At 46.4% G+C, this 18,539-nt stretch overlaps 1 protein-coding gene across 1 annotated transcript in view; it reads right to left on the bottom strand.

Annotated features, from left to right (window-relative positions):
- LOC135202860 (bifunctional coenzyme A synthase-like) overlaps positions 1-18,539 on the bottom strand; it is a 62,693-nt gene that overhangs the window by 14,735 nt on the left and 29,419 nt on the right. Inside the window, 1 exon segment of the mRNA XM_064232317.1 lies at positions 418-643. Coding sequence (XP_064088387.1) covers positions 418-643 — 226 coding nt within the window.

Below are 18,539 nucleotides of genomic sequence, written 5' to 3'. Positions count from 1 at the left end.
GTTATGACATGCCAAAACTAACCCTAACTTGTCATAAGAAAACTATGAAAAAATCTGCTTATAAGAGACCCTACAGTCTAAATTTCCATGGCATCACAATTCTATTACTGAATGGTTTTCAAAAGAATGCAATATGGTAGCTGGATGTTAAAAATCCGAATTTATAGAGAGGTAACTGCCTTTGCAAATGCCAAAATGGATTTTGCTTCAACGTTCATTCTCAATTTGAAATGAAATGCTAAAGAATGCAATAAGAGCCATAGTTCCTTACATACTAACACATTTTGAGACTGCATATATGACTGTTTTACCCACACTATAACTTGCATGCTAAGGAAGAGCAAGTTTAAATCGATAACATTATTGTACATACATTCTATACATTATTGTACAATCAAAGTTGTGCCTTGTGCTCACTTTCTTGTTTAGATATAATTTCTTGGAGAATCTTCCAGGCCTTTTCACATTGCTTTTGAGTATAATCTCCAGACCACTGGGTGCAGAACACAATGTTAGCACAAGACACACGCTTCTCATTGGAGATTTGGCTGTCAATTCTCCGTTCTGCTTCCTCAGTAGACTTGCCATCTCGTTCAACTATGCGACGAACTGCCTCATCCCTTTTAATGATGCACACCCAGACCTGGAAAAGAAAGGGTTTTCACATGGTAATAATAAATGTGCTTTTCACTAAAATACTATTATCATAATGCAAAATGACATTATTATAATAAAATAAAGTTTTAATCATAATTACCATGACATGTAAATTATACAGCTAAGAGTTTCACTCACTGGCAGTTAAAATCCTGAAATTCGCAGGTAGCGCTAATATGACAATTTGTCCAAAATTGCATTTTTCCTAACTATACAAACCTGAGGTCCTTTTACAATAGGAAGGTACTAGCGGCAGCTGGATAGGTCGTAAGCTTTCGAACAAGGGTTCGGTAGTTAACTGCTTGTCCGACAGGACGCGCACGCGCGACTGGGAGGTAAAACAATCATCACTTTTGCTTTTTGGCCCAATGCAAAAACTGCAGAGTGAGGGGTGGCATGAGGTGGGACTGTGTAAAAGGACCTCAGGTTGTATAGTTAGGAAAAATGCAATTTTGGACAAATTGTCATTTGTTCCGACACGGCATACAAACCTTCGGTCCTTTTACAATAGGAAGACTCACTTCTTGGTGGGAGGAATCTGAGTCTTTGTGAACAGACTGGTGTGCGCCCAAAACCTTGGAATGCCTCCCTGGTCGTAAGAGCGAGGGAGGGATCCAAGCCTCTGTCCGATTGACTCGTGTGCACCGCAGGATCAATGGTCAGACCTCTGGACCAAGTACTAAGAGAGAGGCAAGCGTATCTCTTCGTACCAGCAAACAAGAACAAGTTCCTATTTGCAAGAGGCAACATAAAGTTATGGTTTGTCCTCTTGTTGGCATCCACTTCCCCCCCCCTTGTAGGAGGAAGTGGGGATATTCGCTCCCATCCCTAGTGAAAGGGATAGGATGGGGCTCTGTCGAGTAGCTCACCGGCATCTCGTCCTTATCCAGCAAGGTGATGACCGTATCCCTCTACCCACAGGTAGAGGGGGAGAAAAAGATAGGAAGAGAAGCCAGTCACTTTCTCATTCACTTATCTATTCCTTACAGTCACACCAGGACTCGATGCTGTTCAGCCTGCTAGGGTCTGGGTTAACTACACAACGTGTTGAGCAGCCACCACGGGTCCCAAGGAAAACGATCCAAGGACCTGTGGGCAATATCCAAAAGGTAGAAGGAGGTGCCAATGGTCTGGTTTGTACCAGGACCCCTACCTTCAGTACCTGCGCCACGGAGAAGTTCTTGTGTAACTCGAGGGAGTGTACTTCTAGGTCATCTTGGTGCTGACGAAGAGATCCTTCAACACTCAGCCTGGGATGTCGAGTTTCTTCAGAAAGCGCGGTCGCGCTTTCACAGGACAAAGCAGCATCTTCCTTCGCATCGAAGGCGGGTGAAGTCCATTAGGGAGGGGATTGTGAAGGACTCTAACCGATCGTCAGGAACCGAAGGGTTCTGAGTCTTCGCTACGAAAGTCGGTACGAAAATCGAGCGTCACGAATCCCCATCCCCTGGATGCTTGACCTTCGCAGGAAAAGTCATGCAATTACCTCAGAGGAAAAGAAGTGGGAATGGTCGTATGACCTCCCTCTTCTCGACTTCGGTGATGTCCTGTACCCATACTGGTCTATTCGTCTGCAGCGAAGTGTCTCACATTCTCCTATCCCCATGCAGTGAAGTTCTTCTCGGTAGTGGATAGGACACCGACACTCAATGGTGGGTGTCGATGGTATGGTTACTGTGACAAGCCGTTAGGACGAAGAAAAGACTGTTATGGAACAAACCGAACTAAGTCCACAGCGAAATTCGTAACTGACTTGGGCGCTCTGACAGCTGCCGACTGACTGCGTTCGGTAGGAGGCAAGTTGTCCAAGCACCCAGAGCAAGTCACGTGACCTTCGCCTTAAAAGGGTTATGCCAAGAGACTAAACAAATAATTTGTTCGTCACCGATGCCAGAAGGCGAGGTGATGATTCTCTTAAGGCATGTGCCCAACAGGCGAAAGTCAATTGCCTTCTAGAGACCGAGGTCCTCCGATGGCAAGATATCTCATAGTATAGTTGATTCTCAGCTAAGGAGAAACAGCACTATGTGTCGTTGAAGACGAAGGTGTACAGAAAAAGCAACCTACGTCTTCACAGCTGAACCGAGAGAAGGATTCTCAAGATTCTTGAACCTGTGCTACAAAGACTGAGAACGCTAACCGCTATTCATTGCTGTCCGGTGAGGATCGTAGTTGCAATAAAAAGCGGAGCGCTTTTCAGTAATGAAGACAGGGAAATACTGCCTAAGAACTGCGTCTCATGGGCTGAACATTTGGAAGTAGAGCTGTCAGGTCGGAGAGTAGGCGATGTCTTCTGACATATCTGTTAATTCGGGGAGGCGAGCAATGAATAATTGCACACCTACGAATACGAGATATTTTGAAGACAAACTCAGATGTCTGCAAAAAATAATTCGCATTATCGCGGTGCGATGCAGCGGAAGACTAGTACAGACTTCTGTTACCGTGCGGTAAACAGAAAGATGAGAGAGTCCAAGAGATATCTCTGTTGAAAATTCTCGCAATGTCGAAGGCGATGAAATCGAGCGTCACAGCAGTAGTGGTCCTTCATTATTGCGAGAATCCCCGTTAATCAGAGACCTAAGTCCATGATTGTTGGGCAGAGATACGGTTCAGGTAGTCAATCAAACCAGGGGAGAGAGAGACGTTAACGACCGTGCATCTCCGAGACCTAGCTGATACTGAACTGCTATCAGGCAGTTCAATACGCAGTAGCTCTCGGTGACTCGTCATCCTGAGTTGCCAGGTAATCCATTATTCCACGAAGGGAATGCGTTCGGCTAGAACCATCGAGCATAAAGAATACGCTCGAGCAATTATATTTAACCGAAACGGATTCGGTAAATACAAAAGACTGATTTGGTGTTGTCGTGACAATACCAAGTATCTAAAATCGAAACTGATAACTGCTGGAGGTTGCAGGCAACCCCGAGTTGCAGTTCAATTAAGATACAATTCGTCTCGGTCACAAACCGTAGAGTTAACTACGGTATGCGCCTACCCCCCGGACAATTCAACTGTTAAAAGATCATGTCGCGAGGGTAATATACGTAGTATATTTGTAGGTTCTGTACACCACCTCCATCCTAAATTCTTTTCCTCTCGAGGAATGAGAATAAGGACTGGAAATCGACCGCCTTCGTTCTCTAGTCAAGAGAGTGAAGGAGAATCTTTCCCAAAGGAAAGCTTCAATGGTGAACAGAATACCGAAGACGATAGTTCAAGCCAAACTGGAAGTTCCCGTCCGTTCTTCTCTATTCCAGGTTAATCGCCTACTGTGAGATACTCTTCTTTCAGCAGCAGTCTTCTTCCAAATGCTAGAAATTACAGGAATTCGAGCATAAGCGAGGTTCCCGATTATCGTGTAACAATTATCGGGGATTCTCGCTCACTTGGACCGTGGTCTCGACCTAAGTGTTTGGAGATTGTAAAAAACGCTGAACACTCTGAGTGCGCTAGAAATTCCGTAGAAATTCTAAGCACTCTGCGAAACCCCCCACCGAATTCGACAAACGATATCGGCTGGTGGTCCTCTCGATTCCCGTAGAAATCGAGAAAGGGGCAGGATCCCTCCTCAACGGACCGGGGCTTACGTCAGGTAGCGGACCCGGAAGGAGTCCCCCCACGGTAGCGCTACAGTCCCTAACGTGGGGATTTTCTTACAGAGAAATCTCTGTAGGATCCCTCCCCTTTCCCTCGTAGCCGTAAGGAGAGAGGGAATGGGGGGAGGAAGAATTGGATACTGGCTCGCCTTCCCAGCGGAACTAGCAGTTGGAGAAGAAAGGAGCAGCCATCGCCTTACGGCAATGGCCTCTCAGAGCCTGGGAAAACGTATCGTCAGGAGAAAACGTTTTCCGAGAGGGTTACGAACTCATACTGTAGGTAAGGGTCTGCCGCCACTGTGAACGTCGTCTGAGTGGGGCTGATCGACACCTGACAGGAGAGAGCCGATACCGTCCTCCGACTCATTCAGTCCTCGTCGAGGTCGAAACCTCTCAGGAGGACCGAAGGGGTATTCAATACTGGTGTCCGAAGACACGTAGAAACGCCTCTGTCGCATAGAGGAGGTGAAGTAGCTTGTTCGACCGGCCAGAACTGAGAGAGCCTTCTTGTCCGGAGACGAGAGACTACCTGGTTCAACACAGTCGGCAAGCTCCGATCGCGGCAGACCAACCGTCGATTTGGTTCCCTCTCGGCCCAAAACGACTCGAGCCGAGACGTGGCTCTGCTGGTGGGAGCGGCGATCCTTCCCCGAGGTCGTTGTGCTGACGAATCAGCGCCATAACCTCGGCAAAGTTCCTCTGGATCTCGGAAGTCACAGCATCTTGCAGAGTGGGACCGTTAAGCCCTTCGAACAAGAGCATATTCCGAGAACCTTCCTCCTAAGAAGGGGGAACAGCGACAGCCCTCTCGGTTCTTTCCATCCACTTGCGCATAGTCCTGGCCGTCCAAGAACCGTGCCTGGCACGTAGGCGTCGTGGTGGGATCATTGAGGGGCGCACCAATCACGATCACTTTCCTCAATACCTCGCTCCTCCTCCCCGTGTAACCCGAGGAAGGTTGAAGGTACGGGAGAGGCAGACCTGACGTCCCTCCCGTTCCTCGCTGGCAGAACCAGCAGGCTTGGAGGGACTGCAGGCGATCGTCACTCGCGGTTGCGATCGAGCTGCAGTCCTGGTCGAACCGTCTCGTGTGGAGAACGGCTGGACTGAGCACAGCGGTCCCCACCGATTCTCGAGTGTCAGAAGAGCTGGTGTCTGGTTGCCGTACCCGATCGCTCTCTGTGAGAGCGACGGTCAGGCGACCTGCAGGCTCCACGTCACAGTGAGACCGGTGCTTGTCCTCACGGCACGTCACGTCGCTGGTTCCAGCCGTGGCTGGCACCGGCGAACGGGGGGACCTCTTCCCAGCCTCAGCTCGTGGCCGGTCGTGGACCGTCACGTCCCCGGGTAGCCAGCTGGTCGCCGCTGAGAGCGAGAGCTGGTCTGGTGAGAGTCGCCGTTGTGCGGCTGTCACCAGTCTTCCGCCCCCCCCGTGCCGTGAACCTGACGCTGAGCGGGGCTCAGAGGTCTGGTTCCTGGCTGCACGGTCGCTGGTAGGCGACCATACACTCGGTACCTCCTCGACGAGAGGCCGAGACGGACCCTGATGCAGTGGCAGAACCACTGACACCAGGCGGGAGGAAGTACCGGTGTTAGCCAAGGTACCCCCTCTGGTCCCGTAGTCTTCTTCCTTGCGGAAGAAGAGACGGGCCCGCTCCCGAAGGAGCAGGAGGACCAGCAGAAGGAACCCTCCCGTCCCACCGAGGTGAGACGGGTCCCGAGAAGCTCCCAAGGGAGACTTCTTAGGAGGGAGAAGGCAACCTTCTTCTTCCTCGGCTGTGAAGCCTTAGAAAGTCGAAGGGGAAGAGGCGGCAGCAGAACGACGATGAAGAAGATGAAGACGACGACGACGACACCTTCCTCCTCTTCTTCGTCAGCTTCCTCAGGACAGACGTAAGATCTGCCATCCAGGGGGCGCCGGGGCTGCTGTAGCCGAAGCCACAGGGCCCAGCGCACCTGTACAGACAGACCATAGTCTGGGGTAGTACCACCACGAACAGGGACGACGTCAGCGGTAATGGGCATCTCAGGAACAGCAGGCACAGCCAGCACAGCATCGGTAGGACCGCCAGCGCAGCAACGGCAGGGACAGCCAGCGCAGCAACGGCAGGGACAGCCAGCGCAGCAACGGCAGGGACAGCCAGCGCAGCAACTGCATGGACAGTCAGCCCAGAATCGGCAGGTACGGCAGGCAGCACCGGAAACACAGGAAGTGGAGCAGCAGCCAGCAACATCCTGGTACCGGCGGCAGGTCCAGGGGCGAGCTCTAGGGCAGCGGAAGTGTGGTCGCGGCAGCGCGGCAACCACGAGCGCGGCGGCACGCCCCCCTCTCGGTACGGCGGCAAGGCCCGGGGCGAGCTAAATAGGGTTTCAAGCGGCGTGTGGGGTCGCGGCAATGCGCGGGTTTAACCCACGTGCGGGGGGCGGCGGTACAACGCCCCCCTCTCGGAATACGGCGAAACGGCACTTCAAACAGAAACGGGTGTAAGGCAAAGACCTGTTAAAAACCAAAACGTGAGGCCGTGGCCACCAGGTTGAGGAGGGGACGTCGTCACCTGGAGCGTGGTCACCACTCCATGGGTGACCGCAGTAGGCCCAGACATAGAACCGCAGCCCCTGGACACTAGCACGCCCTGCAAATGGAAGGACGCCCATACCTCACCAAGGTCCACCCTCGTGGCAGTAGCACCTGCGGAAATAACAGTAGTAGTGATTAGTGGGGGGGGAAGTCCCCTCGCGCGGGGGGGTGAGCCCCACACCGAACGAGTGGAAGACCCCGAATACAATTGTACATCGGGCACCGAGCGCCCTCCCCCGCGCTCGACGGATCGGGCGAGGAGAAGAACGCAGATAACCTCCCCCCCGAAGGGGAAGGGCCATCTGAGCTGAGTGGGGGGGGGGGGGGGGGTTGGGGGGGGGGGGGTTCTCGTTCCCCACCCCCGCACAGCACCCATGTACCCAACAATAATAATAAGAGCCCGAGAGGCAATCGTCCCTCGCCCGAATGCAAGGGCATAAGGATCAATTCCCTGACTGAGCGGAACTTGAACCAAATAAATATTGATGCAATCAATAATAAAAGAAATAAAATGAAAAAGAATCTTGCATTACGATTCACTTCATAAGAATAAGGGCTCGGATCGAGCGGCATTTGCGCCCTCGGTACCGAGCGCAAGGGTAAAAGGATCCATTCCCGATTATGAACGGAAACCTTGATCCATAATGAATTGATGGAATCAACATATATATGAAAATGAAAAAGAATACTGCGCTTGCGATTTCACTTCATACAAATAAAAAGGGGAAGGATCAATTCCCGGGAAATAGCGGAAACATTGATCCAAGTAAATAATGCAATCTCAATAAAATATGAAAAATGAAAAAGAACTGCACTTGCGATTTCACTTCATTCAAATAAAAAGGGGAAAGGATCAATTTCCGGGTAAGAGCGGAAACTGATCCAAAATGAGTATTGCTACAATCAAAATAAATATATGAAAATGAAAAAGAATACTGTACTTGCGATTCCACTTCCATACAGAATAAGTTTTCGTGCTGAGCGCATTCGCTCGGCAACGAGCATACAGGTCAAAAAAATATAAATGAAAAGGGCACTTACTTACGATTTTCATCTACACATTTCCAACCAAAATATAAGCTCGGAGCGAGCGCTCTCCCGCCCTCGGCACCGAGCATACACAATACGAGGATCATTTCTGGGGAAAATGAATTCCCGCACTTACGCCCTTCAGACCCGGCACTCGGGTAATCGGAGGGCGTGGAGAAACCAAGATCCTTTAATTCGCTAATTCGCAATTGAATTCAATGGAAATAAATATGAAATGATTGTACTTACAATTCAGTTTCACTAGATAAATAGAAAAAGAAAAACACAACCATGCGAAAGCAACGACGATGAAGCGGGCAGAGAAGCGATATACACGTCTACAAGCCAGCAGGCCGAAAGCAAAAGTGGTTTGTTTACCTCCCAGTCGCGCTTCCCTGCGCGCGCCTGTCGGACAAGCAGTTAACTACCGAACCCCTTGTTCGAAAGCTTACGACCTATCCAGCTGCCGCTAGTACCTTCCTATTGTAAAAGGACCGAAGGTTTGTATGCCGTGTCGGAACAATTTCCATTTTGTTTTGGCTAGGTAACAGTGCCCCACCAACTTTCAGGGCAAGAGAGACGAAAAACTTGGCAAAGGGCTCAGTTTGCTTATGACTTACAAAATAAATCCATGCTAGGGGATGGAGGGTGGGCTCTGATTATGTAATTACTGGGTAAGTATAATTAAAACTTTATTTTATCCTAAAAATGTAATTTTTAATTATACTACTTACCCAGTAATTGTATAGCTGATTTCCACATTGCAGGAAGGAGGGAAGCATGGATAATTTTACCGCAAAATTTTTTTTTTTAAACAGATCGAGAATAGAAAAACTTTGCCCACATTAACTAAAATGTTTGTTGATTCCTTACCTGATAAGAGTTGTAGCAGGAAAATACTGAAAATACTGCCTCTGGTTAGCAGTCATCCTGTCTTATCATGTAACAGCATGGTGGTAAACCCATGCAGTGCCTATCAAATGAAACTCTTAGCTATATATAATTATTGGGTAAGTTGTATAATTAAAAACAAGCTTTTCATTTAATCCCATCACCTGTATTATTGCCCTCAAACGTTTCCATGCTAACGAGTAATTTGTCTGCCACACAGATTCTCATGTAAGTCTAAATAACTTTCTTAACTTTATATGTAGATGACGCAGAGAGATTTGGGCTGGAAGGAGAGCAATTTCTGATTGAATGACCTGCTTTCAAGAAAAATTTTTTTCAAGATAGTCTGAATTTTTCCAGATACATACAGTATACAATCTTGATGTCTTTTAAGTATTATGGCACAGGCTGGAGATGACCATTGGCACTTGGTAACAAGGTGATTAACAGTGGTAGGATGGGAGGTGGGGGTACAGCCCACTCACCTATTGATGATAAAATAATTTGTATGAGAAAAAATTTTGATATTTATTCCTGTGAGCACACAAACCTTCATCTTTTATATATGTGACTTGGTCCTATGGTGGGAGGACTATCTCAGGGAGCTAACTAGCACTGTTCTACTCTTAAGGAACAAGCAAGGTTGTGAACCTAGTCTGTGCTTATAGTGAAAGACAAGAGGGAAACACCTTCCCAGAAATTCAGATTCATCAAGTACAAGAGCAGAGAGAGCCAACTATAACTTCCTATACAGGCTGGCATAGGGATGCACAAGCTGATATAAGAACCCTGTGCCAAAATTCAGTTCACCACATCCCACTCTATTAAAAGTTCATTGGAATCCTGTTTGTCCCATTCCTGAAATAAAGGTCAATAAGTAGCAATATTAGCACCTGGGATGGATGATAACACTCCACATATACCACATCCCCTCCACTACCAAAGGGAGGATGGAGGGAACACACCATCACACCCAAGTTTTACTACAAGCATTCAATTATGTAGCTCTCCTGTATCTGCTTGGCCAAATGAACACAAGCTGGGTTGTTGACAGGTGGGAAGGGTGGAAAAGGAGGGACAGGACCCTAAATCTGACCCTTCTCTTTAGTCAACCTTAGCCCAACAATGCAATTTAGGCAGGATAGAAGCTTCTTCAAAAGAGAATGATGCAGAAAAGTTGAACAATCATCATAAAACATTGGGGAAAGAGTACAAATGCCTAAAAGTCTTCCCTTGTACAAAGGGAAAGGATCCCTATTAGTCAGGATCCCACCCTCAATTCCTAAAACTGAAGTGACTTTTCAGACAGCCAAAGTTCAAAGAGAAAGAAAACCATGACTACCAAAAGCTTCCTATTGGCAAACCAAGTACCCATTAATTTGGGGTGGTTGCCCCTAGAGTCATGAATGATTCCAGCTCCTCCAGGGATTCCCTGCAGCCATTTGGATCTTAGGCATGGTCCTTCATCTCCCTAGCAGGATAAATGGCATAGAGTCTACTTTGTTGTTGAGGAAGCAGATGCAGCAGGCAAGCACAAGAAGGAACACAGATACAACAGGACTTCCTTCTGCTCTTCCTTCTGTGGGAAAGCATGGCCACCACTACCACTCCAACCTCAACAGCCTCTTCCCTGGAGGAGTGTCCAGAACTGATAACTTCCCCTTGGTAAGGCCAGACTCTGAGCAAGAAGACAAGGTTTGACTCCTCTTATGACCAGGTGGGCTTTGTAGAAGAATCTGATGAGGAGCTTAAAGACAGCAACTCCATACCATGGCCCATGCCAGCTGTTAAGACTACCTTTGAAGGAAAAAAGGTCATGTCCTAATATTATAGTTTATTTCTGAACATGAGAGTAAACATGGGACAAGTACACAGGCACAGTGTTCTGTCACAAGCAAACCATTCCCATGGCATACTTGGGAGTACTACAAGTGAAAATCAAAGCCATGAGGTTAAAGCAATCACCATTTTGGTAATCTTCATGCACAATATGAATTAGCAGCCATTGTAAGGGTGGGTACGTTGAGATGCTTACTTTCAGGCCAAACCTCTTCATGAGGATTCTTAAAATGAGAGTGCCACCTGGATTGTAGAATTGCTATTCCTGGGGAGCTTCTCTCTCATCTTCCCTAATGAACATGTAATGTTTTCATAACAGTACAAAAATTTTTTCGTACAAACCCATTAATAATAAGGACTACACCCTTCCTTTCACACACTCATTGGATCCCCAGTGGTAAAAGGCCTGCTGGATGGAGAGGTGCATTATTCTCATGATAAAGGCTTGACTTGGATTAGCTTTAAATGAAGAAGGTATCTTATGATAACAGGTTTATATAAAAGATGCTGATATTTAAATTAAATACATAATGAATCTAAGAAATCACAAACTGATTAGTAAAATGCTTGAATAACAATCCTGCTGCAAAGAAAACACCAAAGAAACAGTGAACAGAGCTGTCAAGAACAATGCAAGTATAACTGAAGAGATGATGACCGAAACATTAATACAGGCACATACGTATATGATTAATGGGATTGAGTTACAGCAAATTCAAAATTCACAAAACTATTAAATGCAAATCTAATTTTGGATTAAGTCATTAAGTACTCTGGCAAATCTTCAAATACAGTACATACTGTATTATAAAAAATTCTAATAAAGCAAAGAATTCAGATTACAAGAACTTTATGATAGTATTCATGACTCCAAACATCTTTAGTCTTTAACATGACCCAATGTTAAATGTGCAATTAATAACAAACCTATTTCAAAAGGCAAGAGGACCTACCCATTGTCCTTTTGTTTAAACATCCCAATAACTTAAAACAACTGAAAGCTGATCATACAAAAAGGCATATCCATCTCCAGTAGAAACTTAAAGAGATGACACTGGTATGACATGATCCCTATTCAGAAATCATAACTACTTTTCAAAACGACTATTGTGGGTTAAAAAAATAAACTGAATATAAATACTGTTTTCTCTAACTCAACTCAAATGCTAAATTAACTTGATCAGTGTAAAGTACTTTCTAACAACTTGTCTAGCTTTCAGATTACCAAATAGATTTAATAACTACTGTATTTTCTAACTTGACTCAAAATGAACTTTTTATAATAAAACTAATACACATTGTAATACTTACCTGAACACCTGATTTAGCCCTGGTCACTGACCAGCCCGAACTATATCTCCACAAATTATCCCAATAAGTGAGTACTATTTAACTGCCAGCACTATCAATGCTGCAGGTAAAATTTGTTTATTGAGTTACCTGTGTTACTGTTGAATCATTCACTACTGATCGAAGAGGGGAGGAGGGTGGGAATCATTCAAGTGTTCAGTATTACAATATTAGTTTTATTATGAAAACTTCATATTGCAATATACTCCCTGAACACCTGAATTATCGCGATTAACAACACTTAATTGGAGGTGGGATCAATCTAATTCAGCCCGACCTGCCCACGGAACCTAAGTCGGTAACTCAGTATCCACCTACTATGTATCCATTATGCAACTTCACCTAGTTGCTCAGCTGGGTAGGTGAGGATGCTTGCAGAGGAAGTTACCTCGACATCAGTCTCGTAATTAAGGTTTCGTCTCGGTCGATTAACCTGCCCACGTGGTATTCTATCTCTCATGTATGGAGGGGAAAGTGAAGCCTCCCGTGTGGCTATCTAGCCTCTCACGTAGGAGGAGCAGGTTCTTCGAGATCTTGGCTGCTTACTGATGACGAAGATCATGGTCAGGAGTTGAAGACATTCCAGCTTGCCCAACAGTATCTGCCTAGTTTCCAGAACAAGGAAAACTCTTTACATGAATGCAAAGCTATAGAGACTGTAACGGACTTAAAACTAATACTGATTACCTGAACCCTACCCTCTAAATGGAAGAGAATAATTATAAAATTGCATTGGCCGCAACAAAGGGGCCTTGCGAGTAACCCTCCTCCAAAAACTATATCCTTCAAATAAAAGGATGTAAAAACCGACATCGACTTCCAAGTCGCCGCCTCCAAGATTGCCTACACCGAAAAATTCTTTAGGAACACCGAAGAAGTAGCCAATCCCCTAACACTGTGCGCTCTCGGGCACAAAGAACCACTAGAAGACTCCGAAAGGGATGAAAAGCCATGAGACGCCCGAGAGATAACTTCCCATAAAATGAAACTCATAGCATTTTTGGAAATTGGACAAGATGGGTTCTTAGGAGAAAAAACAAAGGTAATGGCCAGGATGAGGTAAGAGCTTTACTACTGTGAGGTATAAAATAAGACTTTTAACGCTCGTAACGGATACAACCGTATTTCCGAATCGTCGCCCGCAACGAAGTCCTCTAAGGAGGAAACTTTAAATGCTCTTGATAGCAGATTCAACTCCGACTCCGACTTTGCCACAAAATTAAAGGGTAAAATATTGAGAGAAATATGTCTTGTCCCAAAAATGATACCATTCTAGGCTACTGCCTGTATCTCACCAACCAACCCCCCCCCCGGCCATAGCGAGGGTGACTACGAATAACACCGTCTTCATTAATTCCCTTAACGATAAGGTTTCTACCGATTCGAACGCCAGAGAGCTCAACAATTTCATTACAGCTGTTAAATCCTACGATGAGGCCCGAACCAGAATAACTGGTCGCTCAATCGTAAAAGATCTTAACAGATCATGTAAGATCCTACTGCTACCAATTTCCAGAAGGTGGAATCTAAAAGTGCTACTGAGATTTGAACTGTATCCAGCAATCGTAGTTATGCTAAGTTGTTTTTTCTCTCTAGAATAAGAGAAATTCTGCTACTTTTGCCATGTCCCTCCTTCCAGTACCAGTTACGGTAACATCGCCCATTTAGCTTGATAAAGTTTTCTCGCCAACCTTCTTATGCAGAATGGCAGCTGTCGAGCCACTGCTTTAGAGAGACCCAAATGTTGCGCTGTTTGCTGGACAGTCTCCAAGCAGCTAGCCTTAGCCACGCAGAGGTTACGGTGGAAGTAATGGATGTGCAGCTGTTTGGTGGGAGATCTCTCTCTGGAAGGAGTACCAGGGCTTCTGTTAACATTTCCAGAAGGTCCAGAAACCAAAGTATCTGCGACCAGAAAGGGACTATCAGCGTCATCTGTGTGTTGGAACTGTTCCAGAGCTTTATAGAACTTGATGAATCAGGCCGAAAGGAGGGAATGCATACACCTGCAGATTGTTCCAAGAGTGCAACATTGCATCCGTCCCTCACGAAATCGAAATCCGCTACCGGGGAAAAATATACCGGCAGGTGAAAGTCAGTCTCGTGGCAAAAAGATCCAATGTCGCTGACCACCTTCTTAACAAATGTTGCACCTCTTCCTGTACTAGTGTCCATTCTCCCCGAGAACCTACTGTGACCAACTCAATGCATCTGCTAAAACACTGAGTTTCCCCGACACTAACGTTGGGGAATTGAGGGAAACTCTGCAATCTTCGCACCAATGAAGCACCCTTTGCGCTATGTCATTTAGTACTGGCGATCTCGTTCCTCTTTCCTTCTTTAGGTATGACAATGAATGCTGTGACGTTGTCTGAGAATAGAGCTACTACTTTGACCATTACTAGCTCCGAGAAATAATTTAGAGCTTCTTCCACTGCTCTCAGTTCCTGAAAATTTATGGATTGCTCCCGATCTAGATCCTCCCAAAGGCTGTTGGCCTGAGCTTCCTCTAAGGTTGCACCCCAACCCCAATCTGAGCCATCTGTATACAGATGAACGTCTGGAAGGGGGAGGTCCAATCTTACACCGATGGTCAGATGACGTTTTTCTGACCACCACCGAAGATCCTTCAAGCAAGAATTGTCCCAGACTACCACTGCGTTCTTTCCCTTCCCAAAAGTCCCAGCGATTCCTGAGACTACCTGCAGAGAACGCATCCGGAGACGAGACCCTGGAACTAGAAGCGAGAGAGGACATTCTTCCTAACGAGCTCTTCCATTCGCTCACTGGTTGAGCTTTGTCTGACATAAATACTTCCAGTTTGACATAGGACCGCCAGTATTTATTCTTGTGTCGGGAAAACCCTCAAACGATGCATCTGAATTTCCGTCCCTAAGTAGATCTTTACCTGAGATGGAATTAGAGAACTCTTGTCGAAATTGATCCGAATCCCTAAGGATTGGCGTAGGTATAGTAAAAAAATCCCTCACCTGAATTACTTCTTCTTCTGATGCAAGCCTGGAATCAGCCAATCAGCTTACAGGTACCTTCCTCGTACGAAAGCCCTGACGATGCATTGTCCCGGAAACCGGAGACATTACCTCGTGAATATACCTGAGGTGCTGTGGTCAGACCAAAGAAGACTTTGAACTGGAATGTTCCGGATGGACCCGAGAACCGAAGGAACTTCCGAGATTCCTGATGAATCGCAACCTGGAGATACCCATTCTTGATGTCTCCACCAAAACCATCCAGTCTTCTCTCCAGACCAACCACAGCACCGACTGCGAGGCTTCCATGTGAAACTTCATCGGTACTACCAGCTGATTGAGACCTGACAGATCTATGATGGGTCTCCAAAACCCTCCAGCCTTGGTGGTAACAAAGATTTGGCTGTAAAATTCTGGGGAAGGGGGAGCAGGCTCTATTGCCCCCTTTTCCAACAAAGGACTGAATCTCTGCTGCCAATGCAATCCCTCTGATGGAAGACGGGGAATAACTGGGAAGGTATAGCGGAGAGTCAGACAGAGGAGGATGAGAATGGAAAGAGAATCTGTACCCATTCTTCAACACCTCCACTACCCAACTCTGCACCTCCTTCCAGATCTCCAAGAAGCGAGCAAGACAACCTCCAACCAGTACAGACGAGGGCAACATCTCCTACTTTCAAAAATCCTTCTTCAAATAGCCAGTTTTAGAAGAAGGGACAGTATACGACCCTTTAGACGAGAAGCGAACCTTCTTTGGCAATTTTACTGGGGACTTGGAAGTGGAAACTTGCCTGGGGATGCCATTCTCGAACCTTTGGGGAGCTTGATCTTTGAGCCGCAACATGTACCATGGTTTGTTGCGACTCTACAGCCGTCGCCAATGAGATGAAATTTCCAGTCGACACGTCCTACTCTCTGAATAAGCTGTTGCAGAGTGCCAGAGGATCCCTAAACAGAACCCTCTCATGAATATCTAGAAAATGCGGAGGAAGATCAAAATGAAATACCTCCTCTTCTTACCAATGAAAGTAGTGCATCCAGCAAAAAATCTCAGCTTGGTGAGCTAAACCCATAGAGACTGAGGTGATAAGGTCGTTGAACAAAACTGGATCTGAAGGAACATAACCATCCTGTTTCAGAAAACCCATTAAACCTGACAACATCCACATCTAATGTGACATAGCCTCCCATTGATTTCGGAAGGTATCCTCCATACCTGCTTCATGTAAAAAGACCGCAATTGACCTATTTGAAGAAGGAACCCTAGACAGAAGCGTCTCCGCTGATTCGTTGAAAGGAACTCTGGTACCCGAAGAAGGGTTACCCGCTACTCCATAAAACCCCTTCAGATTAGGAAGCAAGGTCAAATCCTGTCAACCCGAACCCATGAGAGCTCCCAACCTAGTGTCTGCCTGCCCAACCCGACCAAACTGGACCAATTTACTAGAAGTCTGAAGAACAGAAGGCTTGGTTGAACACATCTCAAACATCGCCTGATTTGGCGGAATAGGTTCCTCCAGAGCCTTTGACTGTGGATAAGTAGATGGATGAATTCTGCCATCTGCTTGTATTCACTTTCATTAGCCTGAGAAAAACCAAACTCAGGGACCAGCTCTTCTTCCAAGGAGAATTCCCTATCAGACTGGTCCAACTGAATCAAAGCAGGAATGGAGACAGGACAAACACCTGAAAAAACTACACCTGAAGCACCGGACTCATCCACCTCTTTATGCGCCAACGATCCGCCCAGCGTACTTCGGCTCATACCTGAGCCAACCGCAATTGGTTGAGTAAGACCCACACCATGAAGATACGATGACACAATGCCTGCAGCCGTATTCTGAACAACTGAATGAGCCATCCCAGTACCCAACCTCCCTGGAATCAGAACACCTGGCTTAAAGGTGCTGGGTTAGGTAATCCCCACACCATACAATGACGATGATGCAACCACTGAGCGAACTGTACCCGGCTGTGCAAACACACTACTGCTCGAAGACGATGATGAAATGCCTGAACCTAACATACCTGGATGAATCAAACCAGCACCTAAGAGCTGAGAAGCTGCAATATACCTGACCCAACTGACCCAGGATGGATCACCAACCCACCTGGACGGAAATCCGGAGCAGAAGACACACTGCTAAATGGAGGGGGAGTGTTTACTCCCAAATAACCCAAAACCAAATCCGAACCAATATCGTACACCTTAGTTAGAGGAAGAGATGAGCCTTTTGGAAAAGCTGAGAAAAAGGTTGAAGGAGAGGGGAAATGAGAGAAACTACACTCGGAGTGACTACCGGAACTCCCATCACTGAAGTTAGACAGGTAGGGAACATACTGGTTGGCACTGCAGTCAACAGTGCTCTTACTGGGAAATTACGGACGGCGGAACCCATTGAAATAGCCAACTGAAGATTACTTTCTACTCTACTGGAGGCGGGATGGCTGATAACTGCTAGATACTTCATCGGAACTGTTATACTGACGATGGAGCAATTGCATCGACTATTCCTGACGACCCTGAATGTGCTTCTATTGAAGCATTATGTCTCAAAGCCGTCATAGGATGCACAGACGTACCTGAGGAAGTTTCCACCACCACCTGAAAAAATTGTACGTTACACGACTGCAAACTTGCTTGCCCCATGGAAGGAGCTTCGAAAGCTGACAAAGCAAGGGGCTGCGCAAGCAAAGAACCTAATATCAACTCTGAAGAAAGGAACTTAGAAGTTTTGGCATGCAAAGTTGGAAGAGAAGAATCGGTCACAGAAGATGAAGCAGAAGACGAAGCCATAGTTTTTAGAGAAGAAAAATAGACAGACTCAACTCACCCCTGATAATCTTGATACACCTCATTGGTAAACTCAGGAAAGTTCTTAAGAACATGTTCAAGAACATTAGCAAACCTGAAATGAAAACATTGTCTCACCAGTAACCTATATCCTTGAAACAACCCTAGCAAATTTGCATTATAATCGGCTAAATTGAAATTTAGATCATCCGAAATACCACCACCAACAGATCCCTCCAAATTTTCCCATTGTTCAGAGAAGAAGGAGTATTACTAGATTCTCCGCACCGACCACCAAAAAAAAGAAACCAAAACTACATCTACATCACCTCCTACCAGCTTAGATGCCTTCTGATGAAGGGACTTAGAAGCAGGAAATAAAACTTCCAAAGGATCAAAAGATGAACCCATCATGCTAAGAACCTGAAGAAACCTGACCCTTCAGCTTATTTTCCTGTACGCCACCTAAATTGCTATCCCTACTTGTCTGTGCCTGAGCTAGACCTAACACTTCAGAACTTACTACCTCAGGGGTAAAGGGGTGGGGGATGGGGGGGGGAGGGGGGGGGGGGGGGGGGGAATCTGCTGCCAACACAGCCGCTCTGCGCCAGGATGGCCGGCAGATCCTACCTTTGAGGCTTGTGGGTCTCCATGACCCCCGGCACCTGTTAAGGCTGGTTCTGGAACAGGCAGGGGGGGCTGAAAAAGACCGATTAGTATCACTTACACTATTATTACTACCACTATCCTTGTTCTCAGCTAGCTTATCCATACAATTAGCAAATAAGTTTCACATGCTGGATGACAGTCTG

The sequence above is a fragment of the Macrobrachium nipponense genome, chromosome 33 (assembly GCF_015104395.2).
Source record: "Macrobrachium nipponense isolate FS-2020 chromosome 33, ASM1510439v2, whole genome shotgun sequence".
In the NCBI taxonomy this organism is placed as follows: domain Eukaryota; kingdom Metazoa; phylum Arthropoda; class Malacostraca; order Decapoda; family Palaemonidae; genus Macrobrachium; species Macrobrachium nipponense.
Note: the sequence above shows the minus strand (reverse complement) of the source record. Positions and strands in the feature narration are given on the sequence as shown.